Source organism: Narcine bancroftii, chromosome 7 (genome assembly GCF_036971445.1).
Source record: "Narcine bancroftii isolate sNarBan1 chromosome 7, sNarBan1.hap1, whole genome shotgun sequence".
NCBI classification, from domain to species: domain Eukaryota; kingdom Metazoa; phylum Chordata; class Chondrichthyes; order Torpediniformes; family Narcinidae; genus Narcine; species Narcine bancroftii.
The window spans coordinates 167,670,943-167,687,020 of NC_091475.1; the positions used below are offsets into that span (position 1 = coordinate 167,670,943).

Below are 16,078 nucleotides of genomic sequence, written 5' to 3' on the forward strand. Positions count from 1 at the left end.
CTTCTGTACAATGTTATTGTGATTTTTGTCTGTTTTTTAAAAGGTTACTGGCAGCAAATTCAGCAATATGTTCCAAAATTTGAAGAACTAAGAGAAAGACCTGCATTTATATAATACAATTTTTGAAGAAATTATTTTGAAACGGTACAATAGACAATAGGAGCTGGAGTAGGCCAGAAAGGAGTAGGAGTACAGAAAGAGCAGGATTATAAGATGAATTAAAGATTTTAACCTAAAAGCCAACACATGTATAATATTAATATATGCCAGTTGAGTTTAAACTATCAGATTTAACAATTATGTACTCAGTAGTATGCAAAGAAAATGAGTCTATAGAAAACTAGAGTGGCAAGCAGTCATTTATTTCCTCCTCTTTTTCACCATATATTTTTGCCCAGGAGAGCTCAGAGGTTCTGAATAGTAGATAGACAGCAAAGAACAGGAACAGGTCTACACTATGCACTTGTTGGAAACACTTCAAGAGTACCTTCAGTTGAACAGAGATCATAGAAGGTTGGGAAAGGATGAAAATGAGAACTTCATAGTTGTGTTAGGGAGGGGCAGGATGAGTAGAAGTATTCGGAAAATTAAACAAGGCATATTCCATACATCTGTGCCTTTGTACTTGTTTGAATAGAATTTGATCTACGTCGTTTCCTCTGCACTGAAAGTGAACAGTTGATTTGGAAGAGTGAAGGCTTACCTTCTGATGACCTGTCCATAGAGAACGCACTTGTTATTTTGCAGGTAATGTAACACATTTATTTTCATTGATTACAATGTTATGTTTTATTTAATTCTTTCCACACTCCCACCACTCTCTCTATGAAGGAGTTCTCCCTAAATTTTTCCCCTTTCTTCCTTAACCCATGTCCTCTGGTTTATATCTCACCTTCCCTCAGTAGAAAAAGCCTATTAAGATTTACTCTGTCTATCATTTTCATAATTTTAAATACCTCTATCAAATCTCCCCTCATTCTTCTACATTCCGGGGAGTAAAGTCCTAACCTGTTTAACCTTTCCCAGTAACTCAGTTCCTGAAGTACAGGCAACATCCTAGTAAATCTCTCTACACACACACTTGCTCTGTTATTGATATCTTTCCTATAGTTAGGTGACCAGAACTGCACACAATGCTCCAAATTTTGCCTCACCAATGTCTTGTACAACTTTAACATCCCAACTCCAATACTCAATACTTTGATTTATGAAGGCCAATATGCCAAAAGCTCTCTTAATAACCCTATCCACCTGTGATGCCTCTTTCAGGGAAATATTTATCTGCATTCCCAGATCCCTCTGTTCTACCACACTCTTCAGTGCCCTACCATTTCCTGGTTTGTCCTTCCAAATTGAATTGCCTCGCACTTGTTTGCAGTAAATTTCATCTGCCATTTTGCAGCCTATTTTCCAGCGGGTGCAGAACCCTCTGCAAGCTTTGAAAACCTTCACTGTCCATAATGCCTCCGATCTTAGTGTCATCTGCAAACTTGCTGATCCAATTTACCACATTATCATATGATCATTGATATAGATGACAAACAACAATGGGCCCAGCATCGATTCCTGAGGTACACCATTAGTCTGAGAAGCAATCATCTAACACTACTCCCTAGCTTATCCTGTCCTGCCTTTGTTGAATGCATTTCACTACTTCACCATGAATACCTTCCTGACTAACCTCCCATGTGGGGCCTTATCAAAGCCATTAATAAAGTCCATGAAGACAACATCCACAGCCTTTCCTTTGTTAATTTTCCTGATAACCTGGAAAAACTGTATGATTGGTAAAATACATCCTACCATGCACAAAGCTATGTTGACTATCCCTGGCTATCCAAATACTTGTATATTTAATATCTTGGAAGACCTTCCAATAATTTACCTACTACGGGTTCATTGTCCTATAATTTACAGGTTTACTTTTGGAGCCTTTTTTTAAACAACAGAACAACATGAACTGCCCTCCAATCCTCCGGCACCATACCTGTGGCTAAGGACATTTTAAATATTTTTGCCAGAGCCCTGCAATTTCTACACTAGCCTCCCTCAATGTCCAAGGGAATATCTTGTCAAGCTTTTGGGATTTATCCACCCTAATTTGCTTTAAAGCAGACAACACTTCTTCCTCTTTAATCTTTATAGGTTCCATGACCTCACTGCTTGTTTTCCTTACTACCTACAGCTCTGTGCATGTTTCCTGAATGAATAATGATGGAAAAAAAGATTTTAAGATCTCCCCCCTCCCTCCTATCTCTTTTGGCTCCATACAAAGCTGACTACTCAGATCTTCAAGTCAACCAATTTTGTCCTTAGAATCCTTTTGCTCTTAACATACCTGCAGAAAACCTTAGGATTTATTTTACATTGTCTGCCAAAGCAACCTCATGTCTTTTTTTTGGCCTTCTTGATTTATTTCTTAAGGTTTTTCTTGCATTTTTTGTACACCTCCAGAGCCTTCATGTAGGACCCCAATATCCCCCGAAAATCTTTTATCCTGACAGAAAAATACAAACTCTGTACTCTCAAAATTTTACCTTTTAAGGTTCTCCACTTACCTCGCACATCCTTGCCCAAAAACAACTTATCCCAATTCTGGATCCTTTCTCATTTCCTTAATATTGGCCTTTCTCCAATTAGAATCTCAACCCAAAGACCAGACCTATTCTTCTCCATAATTAACTTGAAACTAATGGCATTACGTTGACTGGACCCAAAATGTTCCCTGACACATATGTCTGTCATCTGTCCTGTCTCCTACCTTAATAGGAGATCCAGTAATACATTCTCTCTAGTTGGTACCTCTCTATATATTGATATTGAAACCTTTCCGGAACATATTTGACAAACTCCCAAGCCATCCAGCCCTTTTAGAATATGGGAGTCCCAATCAATATGTAGAAAATTAACATCTACTATCATAACCTTGTGTTTCCTGCAGCTCCTCCAATTCTTGTTGACTATTGGGCCATCTATAATTCAACCTCATGAGTATGGCCATACCTTTGTCGTTCCTCTGCTCCATGCATATAGCTTCAATAGATGAGCCTTCTGGTCTGTCCTCCCTGAGCACAGCTGTGATATTTTCCCTGTTGAGCAATGCCACTCCTCCCCCTTTAATACCTCTCATTCTAATGCGTCTAAGCAACAGAAGCTTGGAACATTGAGCTGCCAGTCCTGCCCCTCCTGCAACCAAGTTTCACTAATGGTCACAATGTCATAATGCCACTTTCTAATCCATGCTTTAAACTCCTTTGCATTGAAATAAATTCTCCAGAGAACATTTCCACCATGTACAACCCATTGATTTCTAATGGTGCATTCAATTTTCACATCATAATTTTGCTCCTCCACTCCTCTATCTGCTCTGGCACTCTGGTTCCTATCCTCCTGCAAATCTAGTTTAAACACACCACCAGAGCAGCACTAGCACATCTTCCCGCAAAGATGTTAGTCCCCCTCCATCACAGAGGTCCCACCTTCCGTGGAATGCAGCCCCATGATCCAGAAACCTGAAGTATTCCCTCCTGCACCATGTCTTTAGCCATGTGTAAAGCTGTATTACACTCCCATTTCTAACCTCACTGGCACGTGGCATGGGTAGCAATCTGAGATCACAATTCTGGAGGTCCTGTCCTTCAACCTAGTGCCTAACTCCCTGAACTCTCCTTGGAGGACTTCTTCCCCTTCCAACCCACGTCATTGGTCCCTATATGGACCACAACATCTGGCTGCTCACCTCACTCTGAGAATGCTGTGAATTCAATCCGAAGTATCTCAGGCCCCGGTACCAGGGAGGTGACATACCATTTGGGATACTCAATCTCTTCCACACAAACTCTTATCTGTTCCCCTAACTAGGGAATCCCCTATCACTAGAGCTCACCTCTTTTCATCCTTTCCTTGCTTAGCCACAGGACCAGATGCCATTCTGAGACCTGATCTTTATGGCTTGTCCCTGGTAGGGCATCCCCCCAATCTGGATGCACTTCTCACAGATGGAGTTATCAAGGATACTGCTGGCTTCGCTAACAACCCACATTCTGCAAGAGGAGCATTCCCCTGCCTTGGCTGCCATTCCCACTGTTTATGACTAGAGGAAATAAAATGTGATCGCTAAAACCTGCCCTTACCTATGCCTACCTGCTGAATCCTTTTTGATCCTTGAATAGGGTGGACCCTCCTTACTTAACCTCAAACTATCCCTTGCCTCTTGCCTGTTCTTGCCAAAGTCTGTTGAGCCAAAGCCTTACCACTCTGACTCAGCCTACCCTGTCGATGACTGCTCCCTCCCTAAGTTATAAGCTTACTAAAGATGTATGTTTTGTTAAAATTATTGAACCTGTATTATTCATCAATCACAATGAATAAAATGAGAATATCTAAAGTATAGCAAAGTCGTAGTATTGGGTGACAGTTGTGTGAGCCAATAAACTGAATAACTCAAGAATAACAGAAATTGAGTAGGTCACCGCATCACTAGGACCTCAATTTCATTTCAATCTAAAATGCAACAAGCTATTGATCACATATCTGCATCAATTGTCTTTGTATTTATTTGCACAGATTTTGATCTATACCAATAATTCTTCTAATTTCAGAAATTATTGTCCATTTCATTTATTGTGACTATAGTATTTTAATTATAAATAATATATTCATTGTACAGTATATCATTTACATCTTGAGTATGCATACAGAGTTGAATAATTGAGTTTGGAATGAAACATAGTAAAAACGAATGTTAATACATTCCATCCATGAGAAAATAAAAAGTTGAAATTGATTTAGTCCTTAATTTTTCAAGCTTTGGATGCTGCTGTCAAGGTGAGCATTTATTTCTTATCCATAATTGCCCTTTTGAAGATGGTGTTAAACCACCAATGTAAACTTCTGCAGTTCTATTGAGGAGGGAGTTCCAGATTTATAACCTAGTAATGAAGAAGGAACTGCAAAATGTTTCTTGGAAGGGAATCAGTTGATGTTCCCATACATCTGCTATCCTTGTCTTTGTTGGTTGAAGAAGTACTAGGCTTTTAACAAGCTGTTGGAGTTACTCAGGTGGAAAACTGCTGTGTATTTAGCGCTGAAGCTTGTCATTGATGGAGAGAATGTATGTTCAGGTTGGTTTATAGTAGCCAATCAAATTGCTTGTTTTTTTTTCTCTGAAATGTTGTTGGATATTACCTGACTCCCTTCTGGGTCCACCTGCTTGCTAATTAACCTTTCTTTGGTACTGCCCATTGTGTCTGTCCAAACTTCCATTGAGACAATCATTCATCTGGTGATATGCTGATGAGTCCAAAGTTAACCTGGTTCACCAAACAGTAATTCTAAATTTATTTTTCAGTAATCCTGTTCCCCACATCAATTAACCAAAGTGTGCTGGGGGATTACTGCCATTGATGCAATTTAAGTGTTGACATTTTCCAACTCAGGTAGACAAGTGAGGTTGTAGATGCCATAAAACTGAAGCAACAAAAAAAAATGCAGCAGGCCAAGTAGCAACCATGGAAGGCAATGGCCAGTTAATGTTTTGGGCCACAGTCCTTCATTGAGGATAGCAAGAAAGAGGCAGATGCCTGAATAAAAGAGTGGGGGGAGGGAGAGGAATGCAGGGGCTAGGTGAATGCAGGTGGGAGGAGGAACAAATTAAATAAAAGATAAGTTCAGATCTGATAGGAGGAAGAGGATGTGGCTGAGAAGATGCACTGATAGGAGGAAGGGTGATGTGGGTAATGCACAAGTAGACAGGATGGGGAGAAGTAGCAAGGAAAAGAGAAGGAGGAACAGAGTCGGAGAGATGAAGTAAAGAAAGGATTGGGTGTTGGTTGAGAACCAAGGAGAGGGGGAAAGTTGCTGGAAAATGCAGGTCAATGTGGATGCTGTCTGATCGGAGTTGGCCAAAATGAAATGCAAGGTGCTGTTCCTCCAATTTGTAAGTGGCCCTAACCTGGCAGTACAGTCGACCATAGACAGACGTGTCAGTATGGGAATAGTAAGTGAAATTAAAGTGGTTGGCTATTGGAAGATCCTGATGTTGTGGACAGAGTGAAAGTGCTCAGAAAAGAAATTTCTTCCTATGTTGCATCCAGTGGAGGAGGCCACACCTGGGGTATTTTGTTTCATGTTAAATTTGGAATGTTGCTCTCTTTATGATTTCAACATCCAGTATAAACCAATTGCTTGAAATTTACAATAGGAGTCCTTGACACTTGCAGTCTTATCTGATTTCATCCACTTTTTGTATTCATGTTCCTGTTTGCTTGAAATGTCATTTCATATGTTAATGACCCACTTCCAATTTAACCAAATCTATTTGTACATGTTACAAAAAATGACACCTTTTTTTGTAGACAACATGAAATTCCTTGGCCTTCAAACTGGACTCATTTTGCGGTTTCGTGCTTCTGTCTAATTACAGATATAATCATTAAATGTCTGTTGTTCTGCAATATTTTAATTCACCATAAGAATTTAAATTGGTTAAACTGTTGTTACTATTATTTCTTTTACCTTGTACATCTCGGTAAAAATATTGTAGTTGAAGTAATTAATTTTCTTTTGAGTTAAAAATATCATGTTAGATTGTACAAGATTTCTAAATCTTTCCATAGTCTCTGAATTAACAGTTAACGCAAGTTATGAGCAAGCTGCATATGTATTTTTCAGTTGTGTTATTTACATTTCATTTTGTCAATTATATTACTGTACATGTAATTTTGTGTGGATTATAGTACTGGTAATTAGAAAGCATTAAACTTCACTGAGATTAATGACCAGTTTTAGTTCTGTGTGTTGGACTTGCTTTATTCCTATAAAGAGAAAATATAGCTCAGTGAAATGGAATCAGCCAAGCAAATTACATGTCAGTGCTTATGTTTAGTGATTAAAAAATATATCTTTCCAAATGCTTTTTCCATTTTCCACTTTAAATTTTGATAGTTACAAAGTTGACAGTGCAGAGAAATAATGGAAATTTTTGGTCTCTTGAATGTGTGTTCAAAATGCTTACATTTTACTTCCTTTAATAACAAATTTCTAATCAAAATACTGTTTTTTTTTGTCAGAGTAAAGTCTGTCCATTTTTAATAGATCCCTCTTCATGTGCCACTGAATGGTTAAAGCATCACTTGAAGGAGGCACGTCTGGAAGTTATTAACCAACAGGTATTACTTCTTGCATCATCTACAACAGCCATTATCAACCTTTTTTTTGGCTATGGCTCCTTTAGGAGTCTGCTCAATGTTTATGGGTCCCCTTCCCTGTGAAGCAGTCAAGTTTTGTTGTTTCTTTCCATACTTTTCTCCTACTCATTGTATACAAAACATAAAAAATATTTTATGATTTCTGTCCATGGCACCCCTTAAATGTGCTGTGGCCCCCGGGGGGTGGGGGGGGCAGTATGGTCTCAGTTGAGAATAATGATCGGTAGTTATCTAATATAGTGTATAAAAGCTAGAAAAGCTGCATTTGAAACAAAAGTTATTCAAGAACACTGGAAGTGATTCCTTGTTTTTTTTTAATGAAAGCATCCTCAAATGAAAGATTGAAAGATGCCATATGCTATTTTGTATTAAAATTCTCAAATATTTATTTGTGACTGTTACTGCTGTTGTAGGCAAACATCAAAAACAATGCTCCTACTAGAAGGTAGGTGCTAGTAGGTTTCTAGCACCTACCTGTTCATAATCAGCAATTGGCATGTGATGGATTTTTAGAGTGAAACCACTTCAGGATATAAGACTTGAAATGTTTTGGTCATGACCAATCATATGGGAATTAATTTCTTGTTGCATGCTATTGGGTCTTTGTGCTTGATTTCTTGCATTGACCTGCACTCAGCGCTTTATAAGCATGTGACGCGGGATATCGTAATCTTCTGTTGGCTGATGACACCTTTCCATCTTTCAGTTTCTTACACTTGGGCTTGCTTTCCCTATGTTGTACCAAATATCACTTTTTACTTGAATCATAAAATTTTAGAGTTATAAAACATGGAAACTGGCTCTTTTGTCCAACTAAACTGTGCTAGATATATTTGCATTTTGTACCTTATTTTCAAATATTAAATACCTCACTGTTTGTGCTATCAACTGAACAGGATTCTAACTTCATTACGGCAGTAGAACTTGCAGTACGTTTTGGGAAGACATTAATTATACAAGAGATGGATAGTGTTGAGCCTGTATTATATCCACTGCTGAGAAGAGATCTTATTGCTCAGGGTAAGTGTTGGATCAATTTCTAGAAAAACATTTTTGGTTTGATGTATTATATCAATAAAATTATAAAATAAAAGCAGACAATGATAGAAAAGTTCAGCAGGTCAGCTTTCTCAATTATGTCATTTAAAAACTGCAGAACTGTGGAGGCTTGCCTGCCTGAAAATCGAACCGGCTTGGGAAGTCTTGGGCAGCGCGATGATGTCATCTTCAGCTCTGTGTGGTTTAGGGGTGGCTGGGAGCCCAGGGTTTTAAAAGTGCGTGAGTCCAACAGTTTGAACTCAACTCAACAATGACTCTTCATTTGGCAACATGTTTCAGCGAGCACATTGGTGACCCCAATGGGCCCAAACAGCATTTGGACCCAAAATGGACAACTCACCGGTTTCCCTCAAACTGCCTGTGTTCTGGACAAATCAACCAGAAGTGTTGGGTTGGACAAGCTGAGGCACAATTCCACATTCGACCAAGAAATAGCAGGTCAAGTAATCAACTTTCTCTGTGATCTGGGTCTTAAAGACTTACTTCTTTGCACATAAGGTCTCTCCCAATGTGAGTGACCTGTGTGGCTCCTCCATATGGATGGCTTGGATGACCGTGCCCATTGAAGCTAATGGCCGATGTGTTGGTGCTGTCAGATGTTCATAAATCTTCCTTGCTCTTTGAGCAAATATTCCTTGAGCAGATGCCAGAGAATATCTGTCTCACAATGGCCGCTGAAGACTTTGCAGCCACACGCCTGTGCAGATCTTCTGTGATGCGCAGAGCAGCAGGGGTGGGTGCCCCACTGAAATAAGTGCTGTGTCACACCCAAAGGCCCAGGCTTCATGCGCACCAGCGATGAAGACACACACAACACCAAATAAAGAAGGAGAGCTAAACTACCCACCTCATATTTGGACTCAGTGGTGTACTCCACTAATGAATTTGCCAATATTCTTGCAGTTCCCGATCATTGTTGTGCCACAGTTCTCCATGGCTGCACCCAAACATGGTGTCGCACATCATATCCTGATGAATGGACCCCCACTTCACACCCAATCCCTTCGACTACAGCCCGACAAACTGCGCCTGGCCAAACCAGAATTCCTCAAGATGGAAGAAATGGGGATCGTGCGCAGGTCTGACAGCCCGTGGGCTTCCCCGCTTCACACGATGCCCAAAGCTAAAGGAAACTGGAGACCTTGTGGGGATTACAGGCAGCTCAACAACGCTACTATCGCAGACCACTATCTTGTGCCTCATATACAGAACTTCACTGCAAATCTCCATGGGTCCAGGGTATTCTCAAAGATTAATTTGGTGCGAGGGTATCATCAGATACTGGTGAACCCACAAGATGTATCCAAAACTGCTATCATAACACCATTTGGTCTCTTCGATTTTCTGGCTTATGGATGAGGTGATATGAAGAATGGACTTTCTCTTTCTGTACTTGGACGACATACTGGTTGATAGCCACTCCTACAAAGAGCACCTTCAGCAGCTGTGTTTACTCTGCCCGCCCCCTACAAGACTTCGCTCTAACAATAAACTCTGCGAAGTGCAAATTTGGGCTGTCCTCAATCGACTTTTTGGGACATAAAAGCAGCAGCAAGGTGTCGTCCCATTATCAACCAAAGTGGAGGCTATCCTCAAATTTGCAAAAATGCTCACGGTTGAAGGCCTACAGGAGTTTGTAGGAATGGTCAATTTCTACTGTCACTTTCTACCAGCCCAGATCATGAAGCCCTGTTTGGCCTCATGTCCATAAAAGCCAAGGACCTGGAATGGATAGAGGAGGTGATGACAGTGTTCAAGAACACAAAAACCACCCTGGCAAACGCAACCCTGCTGGTCCATCTGTGAATGGACCTGCTGACTGCATTAATGGTGGATGCATCAGATTCAGCAGTGGTTGGAGTATTGGAGCAGTATATCAATGGACACTGGAAGTCTCTTGTGTTCTTTATTAGGCACCTACAACCCCTGGAGACAAAATATAGTGCTTTTGATAGGGAACTACTGGCCCTGTACCCTGGTGGTTTGAGATTTCCACTATTTCCTGGAGGGCAGGGCCTTCACAGTATTCACGGACCGGAAGCCACTAACATATGCATTTGCAAAAGTGACAGATCCATGGTCTGCCCAACAGCAGTGCCATCTCTCTTACACCACAAGGATTAAGCACATCTCTGGTAAGAATAATGTGGCACAGATGCATCGTCCCACTCCTTCATTCAGGCATTGTGATCCTCATCTCCAGGGGTTGACTATATGGTGCTTGCTGAAGTGCAACAACAAGACGAAGAGATTCTAGTGTATCAACCTGCAGTCACTGGTCTGTACCTCAAGGACATCACCTTTGGACCTAAAGGAACAATTCTCTTTTGCGATGTGTCCATGAGTTAGCTTCACCCCCTCATCCCAGCTGCTTGGAGACGACACATTTTCGATGAACTTCACAGATTGGCATACGCCTCAATTCACGGGATGGTCTGCCTGGTTTCCGACAAATTTGTCAGGCATAGACTCCAGAAGCAGGTCGCCAACTGGGCTAAGACATGCACGGACTGCCAGATAGCTAAGGTTCAGCGACACTTGAAGGCGTCATTTCAACCCTTCAAGCTACCGCAATGAAGGTTTGACCACATGCATGTCAACATCGCTGCCCCACTCCCGGTGTCATGTGGGTCAAAATACCTTTTCACCATTGTGGACAGGTTCACTAGGTGGCCAGAAGCAGTCCCATTGTCGGATTCCTCCACCGAGTCTTGCGTCAGAGCATTCGTATCCACCTAGATGTCTTGTTTTGGTCTTCCCTCCCACATCACCTCTGACAAAGGTCTGCAGTTTATCTCTGCTCTAAGGGACACACTATCTTGACTGTTGGGAACACATCTCCATTGCACGATAGCCTACCATCTGCAGTCCAAAGGCCTAGTCAAAAGATTCCACAGGTACCTGAAGTCTGCATTGATGGCCTGCCTCCAGGGAGCGGACCAGGCAGATGAGCTACCCTGGATATTCCATGGTTATATGGACTGCACCCAAGGAAGATCTCCAGTTATCATTGGTGGAATTGGTATATGGGGTTCCGCTCGTCGTGCCTGGAGGATTCGTACCAGCAACCCGAGGACAGGAAGAGCCACCATCTGAAGTCCTAAATAAACTCTGGGAGTGGTTCAACACACTGGTCCTAGTTCCCACATCGCGACATAGCATCATGGCATCCTTAGTCCCGAAGGACTTAAAAAAAAAGGTCTGAATTTGTGTTTGTGTGTAGAAGTTCGCATGGACTGCCCCTGCAATGGACTTTTGAAGCTCCATTTAAAGTACTGTTGTATAATGGCACAACCTGTGTGCTGGACGTAGGTGGGAGATTAGAGTCATTCACACTTGATAGCCTTAAACCTGCACACCTCGACCTGGACAAGCTCGTAGCAATACCACCAGCATGCAAATGAGGGAGACTACCCAAACACAGCAGGAAGACAGAGACACTGGTGTTAGTGCCTGTGAAACCCAGTTCTGGGGGAGTGAGGCATGTGGCAGCTTGCCTGCCAGGAAATCGAACCGGCTCGGGAAGTCTCAGGCAGTGCAATGATGTCACCTTCGGCTACGTGTGACACGAGGGTGGCTGGGAGTCCGGGGTTTTTAAAAGTGCCGGGTCCAACTGTAAACTATTGTTTTCTGTTTGAACACAACTCATCTATGACTCTTCATTTTGCACTGCGTTTCAGTGACCACAGACTTTAGTTTACCTGATTATTTCTCATGAAGAAGGGATGAACTAATGCTAAATTTCTATCTCAGTTGCATCCTTGTCAAGATCCTGCTAGTTCCTTTTTTCATTAGTATAAAAATCATTGTCCTGGACTTTTGAAGAGACCAGTGTAGTATCTAAAAAATGGTTCGTCATCAGGATATTCTTCTTTGATTTCAGTTCAATTATATTTTTCAAGTGGAGCAATGGTGGGAGTTTGAACATAACTTTTACTTGGCATCTCAATGATAATGGAGCATCTTTGGAGTTTCTGGATAACCAAAGCTTTTGATGCAGTTGACACCAGATTTGGGAAGGTGTTCACTTCAAGGGTATAAATAATGCTGTTTGATTATTCAAAAATCTACAGATTTGGATGAATCAGTCCTCACTTTTACTTGTGGAACAAAGTAAATGATATATGGGTGTCTTTTTCTGAATACAGTACATGTAAGGTAACCCAAGAGAATGGACAGCAAAGTTTTCCAACTGCTGGTACATCATGTGGCAGAAAAAAATAATTTCAAACAATTATGTTGGATGGATGCATGAATAAAGATATGATTTACAAGGATATCTTCAGGCATTAACTTCTTGGTATTATTCCTGGTATCTTCAGACATCATTTTGAATTATAATTGCAGATTAATATTCGTCAACATATGGTACTGACAGATACTATCTTATCTGATTAGCAGCCAAAAAATTATTTGTCCATATTTTGGTGTTATAGTGCTGTACAGTATGGTGATTAGTGCTATTTATTGTAACATGCCATGTTTTCTTCTAAGCATACTCAGTATATCAATCAGTTTGTGTTGGATTATTGTATTCTTCAATCGAACTTTCAAGAAAATATGTGTAACATTTTTAATTAAAAGTAGAAAAGGCTGCAACACTCGGCAGGCCAGGCAATATCTGTGGAAAGAGAAAAATGTTTTGGGTCCAGGAAGAGAGAAAACAAGTGGGGAGGCATAGGTAGGAAGGGAGCAAAGGCAATAACTCTTGATAGAAGGGTGAGGCCAAATAACTATATATAAAACTCAAATATGCTCATATATCACATTTCGGACTCACTAATGGGGCAAAACATGGACTGACATTATGAAGAAATAAATAGTCATTTTTTTATTTCAAGTATTCTGGATTAAAAGTTACAAGATTTTATTTAATTAAGAGTTTTCAGGTAAATGTGAAATAATCCTGGAACTCTGAGTTTGTTTGCAAGATTTAGGATTTTTGTCTGCCAATTATTAAATTAATTGTTGCTGGTTTGTACCTTATAAATATGTGATCACCCACAGAGTTGCAATAAATAATTTGTGATTTGTAGGAGAAAGGCATTATTTGGGCATAAAACCAGGGCCATTCAGTAACGAAATCAAAACTTGTTTTGCAGGATTTTGCATTACACATTAGAGTGGCAGAATGTAGAGAGTTTGCATTAGTTAGATATTCTCTGGCACCCTACAGTTCAATATCTATTCAGTGTGAACTGATAATGGCACAGCAAGAAAAATCGAACACCTGAGACAAAGAGTGAATAGGACAAGGAACTGTGTAACCCATTAAGTAATCAGATGATGGAGTTCAGAAATAAACATTGGGAGAAGAGAAATATTTTTAATAAGGGTACAAATTTAGTGTTGAATTAGACAAGAAAGAAAAATAAATGGAAAATGTATAGATTGAGATATAGCCAATAAGTTATAAAACTACATTAATTTTGACATAATATTTGAAGGAATGAGGCAAAATATTCATGATTAAATTTCAGTGAGTTAATTGGCAGTACTTCATTATTATATTTTTAAAAATGTATCATTTACTGCGCCTCCACAGCCTTGGCATGTTCTCATCCACTCTATAATCATTTGGCACCATGTATATAGATCTCCTGGTCACTGGGAAGATTTCATTGTTTACATTTACTCAAGTATAGAACATACAGCACAGTACATGCCTTTCAGCCCTCGATGTTGTGCCAACCTACAGATTCTTACCAAAAGAAAATACTAAACCTTTCCTACCTCATATTCTCTATTTTTCTTTCATCATGTGCCTGTTTAAGAGTCTCTTAAATGTCTCCTATGTTTCACCCTCCACCACCACGCATGACAAAGCATTCCAGGAACCCATAACTCTGTGTATATATTAAAAAAAATTACCCCTGATGTCTCCCCTAAACCTTACTCCCTTCATTTTGTATAGATTTCCTTTGGTGTTTGCTATTCCTGCCCTGGGTAAAAGGTGCTGACTGTCCACCTTAAATATGCCTCTGAATTTTGCAGACCTCTATTAAGTCACCTCTCATCCTTCTTCACTCAAAGAGTCCTAGCTCTGTTAGCCTTGCCTAATAAGACTTATTTTCCAATCCAGGCAACATCCTGGTAAATCTACTTTGTGCCCTCTCCATAGCTTCCACATCCTTCCTATAATGAGGTCACCAGAACTGAACACTTTATAAGTATGGTCTTACCAGAGATTTGTAGAGTTGCAACATGACCTCTTGACTCTTGAACTCAATCTTCTGACTAATGATGCTCAGCATCCAATAGGCCTTCTTAACTATCCTATCAACATATGTGGCAACCTTGAGAGATGTATGGATTTGGGCCCAAAGTTCCTCTGTTCCTCCACATCTGATCATTAACCCTGTACTCAGCCTTCAGGTTTGACCTTCCAAAATGCATCATATTGCACTTATCCAGATTGAACTCCATCTGAAGGACTGCTTGGCTATTACCTCTCATCTGTAATTTCTTTCTGCAGGCCCATTTTTCATTAAAATTTTCATTTTTAAATAGAAAATAGGAATCTTCTATCTCTTTACACACTAGTTTATTTCATCCATGCATTCTATCTCATGCACTTCAGCTCTAATTGCTCATTCATGCCCCAGAGTCAATAGAGCATTCAGTTCCTTGTCCATTTTATTGACTTTCCTTCCACTTTGTAACTTCTCAAGTAGGTTTCCAAAATAGAAACATCTATTATTTTACATTCATAATTTTGGCATTTCTCCATTACCACTTAAAATCTGTGTTCTCCCTTATAAAGGTATCCTTGGTTGGTTATTGAGTTGCAGCATATGATATAGACTGTAAATTATTTAGCCAAATCATCAAAAGAATTGTAATTAGAAAGGATTGTAATACACTTGTGCCATGTCCATTTTTATCATGTACATTGATTTTTTTTTTTGAAACAGGACCTCGCTATGTTGTACAAATTGGAGATAAAATAATTGACTACAATGAAGAATTTCGTCTGTTTCTGGCAACTCGCAACCCTAATCCTTCTATTCCACCAGATGCAGCTTCTATTGTCAATAAAATTAACTTTACAGCAACAAGAGAAGGTCTCAGAGGACAGGTAAAGAAATAATAATTTGATTTTAATGTATTTTTAAATTTAATTTTTAATTTAAAGATACAGCATGGTTACAGGCCCTACCGGCTTATGAGCCTATACTGCCCAAATACACCAATTAACCTACAAAATCTGTACATTTTGGAGCTTGGGACGAAACTGGAACATCCAGAGGAAATCCATGCAGGTCACAGAAAGAACATACAAACTCCTTAGAGACAGTGCTGGATTCATATCTCAGTCCCTGGTGCACTAACCACTTCCTTTTTCCTGTATTTTTTTCCAAATTTTTAACAGATATGCAAAACTAATAATAATTTGCTGAATTAGTCATGACAAATCAAGTTATGTAACATGCATTGACGGGGCTACTATGTGGGAATATTAAATGTCCAAATTAGGTCTTTGGCACTTGTGTTCACCTGACTTTTTTGGGAGGTAAGGGATTTGGATATCTCACTACAGCAACCGGATAATAATGGTGTGGGTTGTTGTAAGTTACATGAAAGTAAGTATTAAGAAGTATCAAAAAGAAACTGAACTGTGGGAAGATGGATGGAAAGCAACTTTAAAACTGATTTACAAAAGATTCTTGAATCCAAAAATCGCAAATGTTTTCAATTGTCAGAATGATTCAAAATGATGCTGGCAAAGATAAAAGGGGCACCACTGCTTTTGAGGAAAGTGGTTCATTTCAGAAAAATGGTAATTGTTGGAAGGTTTGTAGAGTTAGAAA

The 16,078-nt window shown here is 39.8% G+C and overlaps 1 protein-coding gene across 9 annotated transcripts in view; it reads left to right on the forward strand.

The window, feature by feature from the left end:
• The window catches only part of dync2h1 (dynein cytoplasmic 2 heavy chain 1), a 509,574-nt gene that overhangs the window by 234,441 nt on the left and 259,055 nt on the right, over positions 1-16,078 (forward strand). For all 9 annotated transcript variants that reach the window (XR_011342189.1, XM_069891176.1, XM_069891173.1 and 6 more), the window contains 4 exons: positions 638-747; positions 7,071-7,169; positions 8,105-8,228; positions 15,182-15,345. Coding sequence is in view for 8 of the 9 variants with exons in the window: in XM_069891176.1 (XP_069747277.1) it covers positions 638-747; positions 7,071-7,169; positions 8,105-8,228; positions 15,182-15,345 (497 nt within the window). In the remaining variant the exon portion in view is untranslated. The remainder of the gene's footprint in view (positions 1-637; positions 748-7,070; positions 7,170-8,104; positions 8,229-15,181; positions 15,346-16,078) is intronic.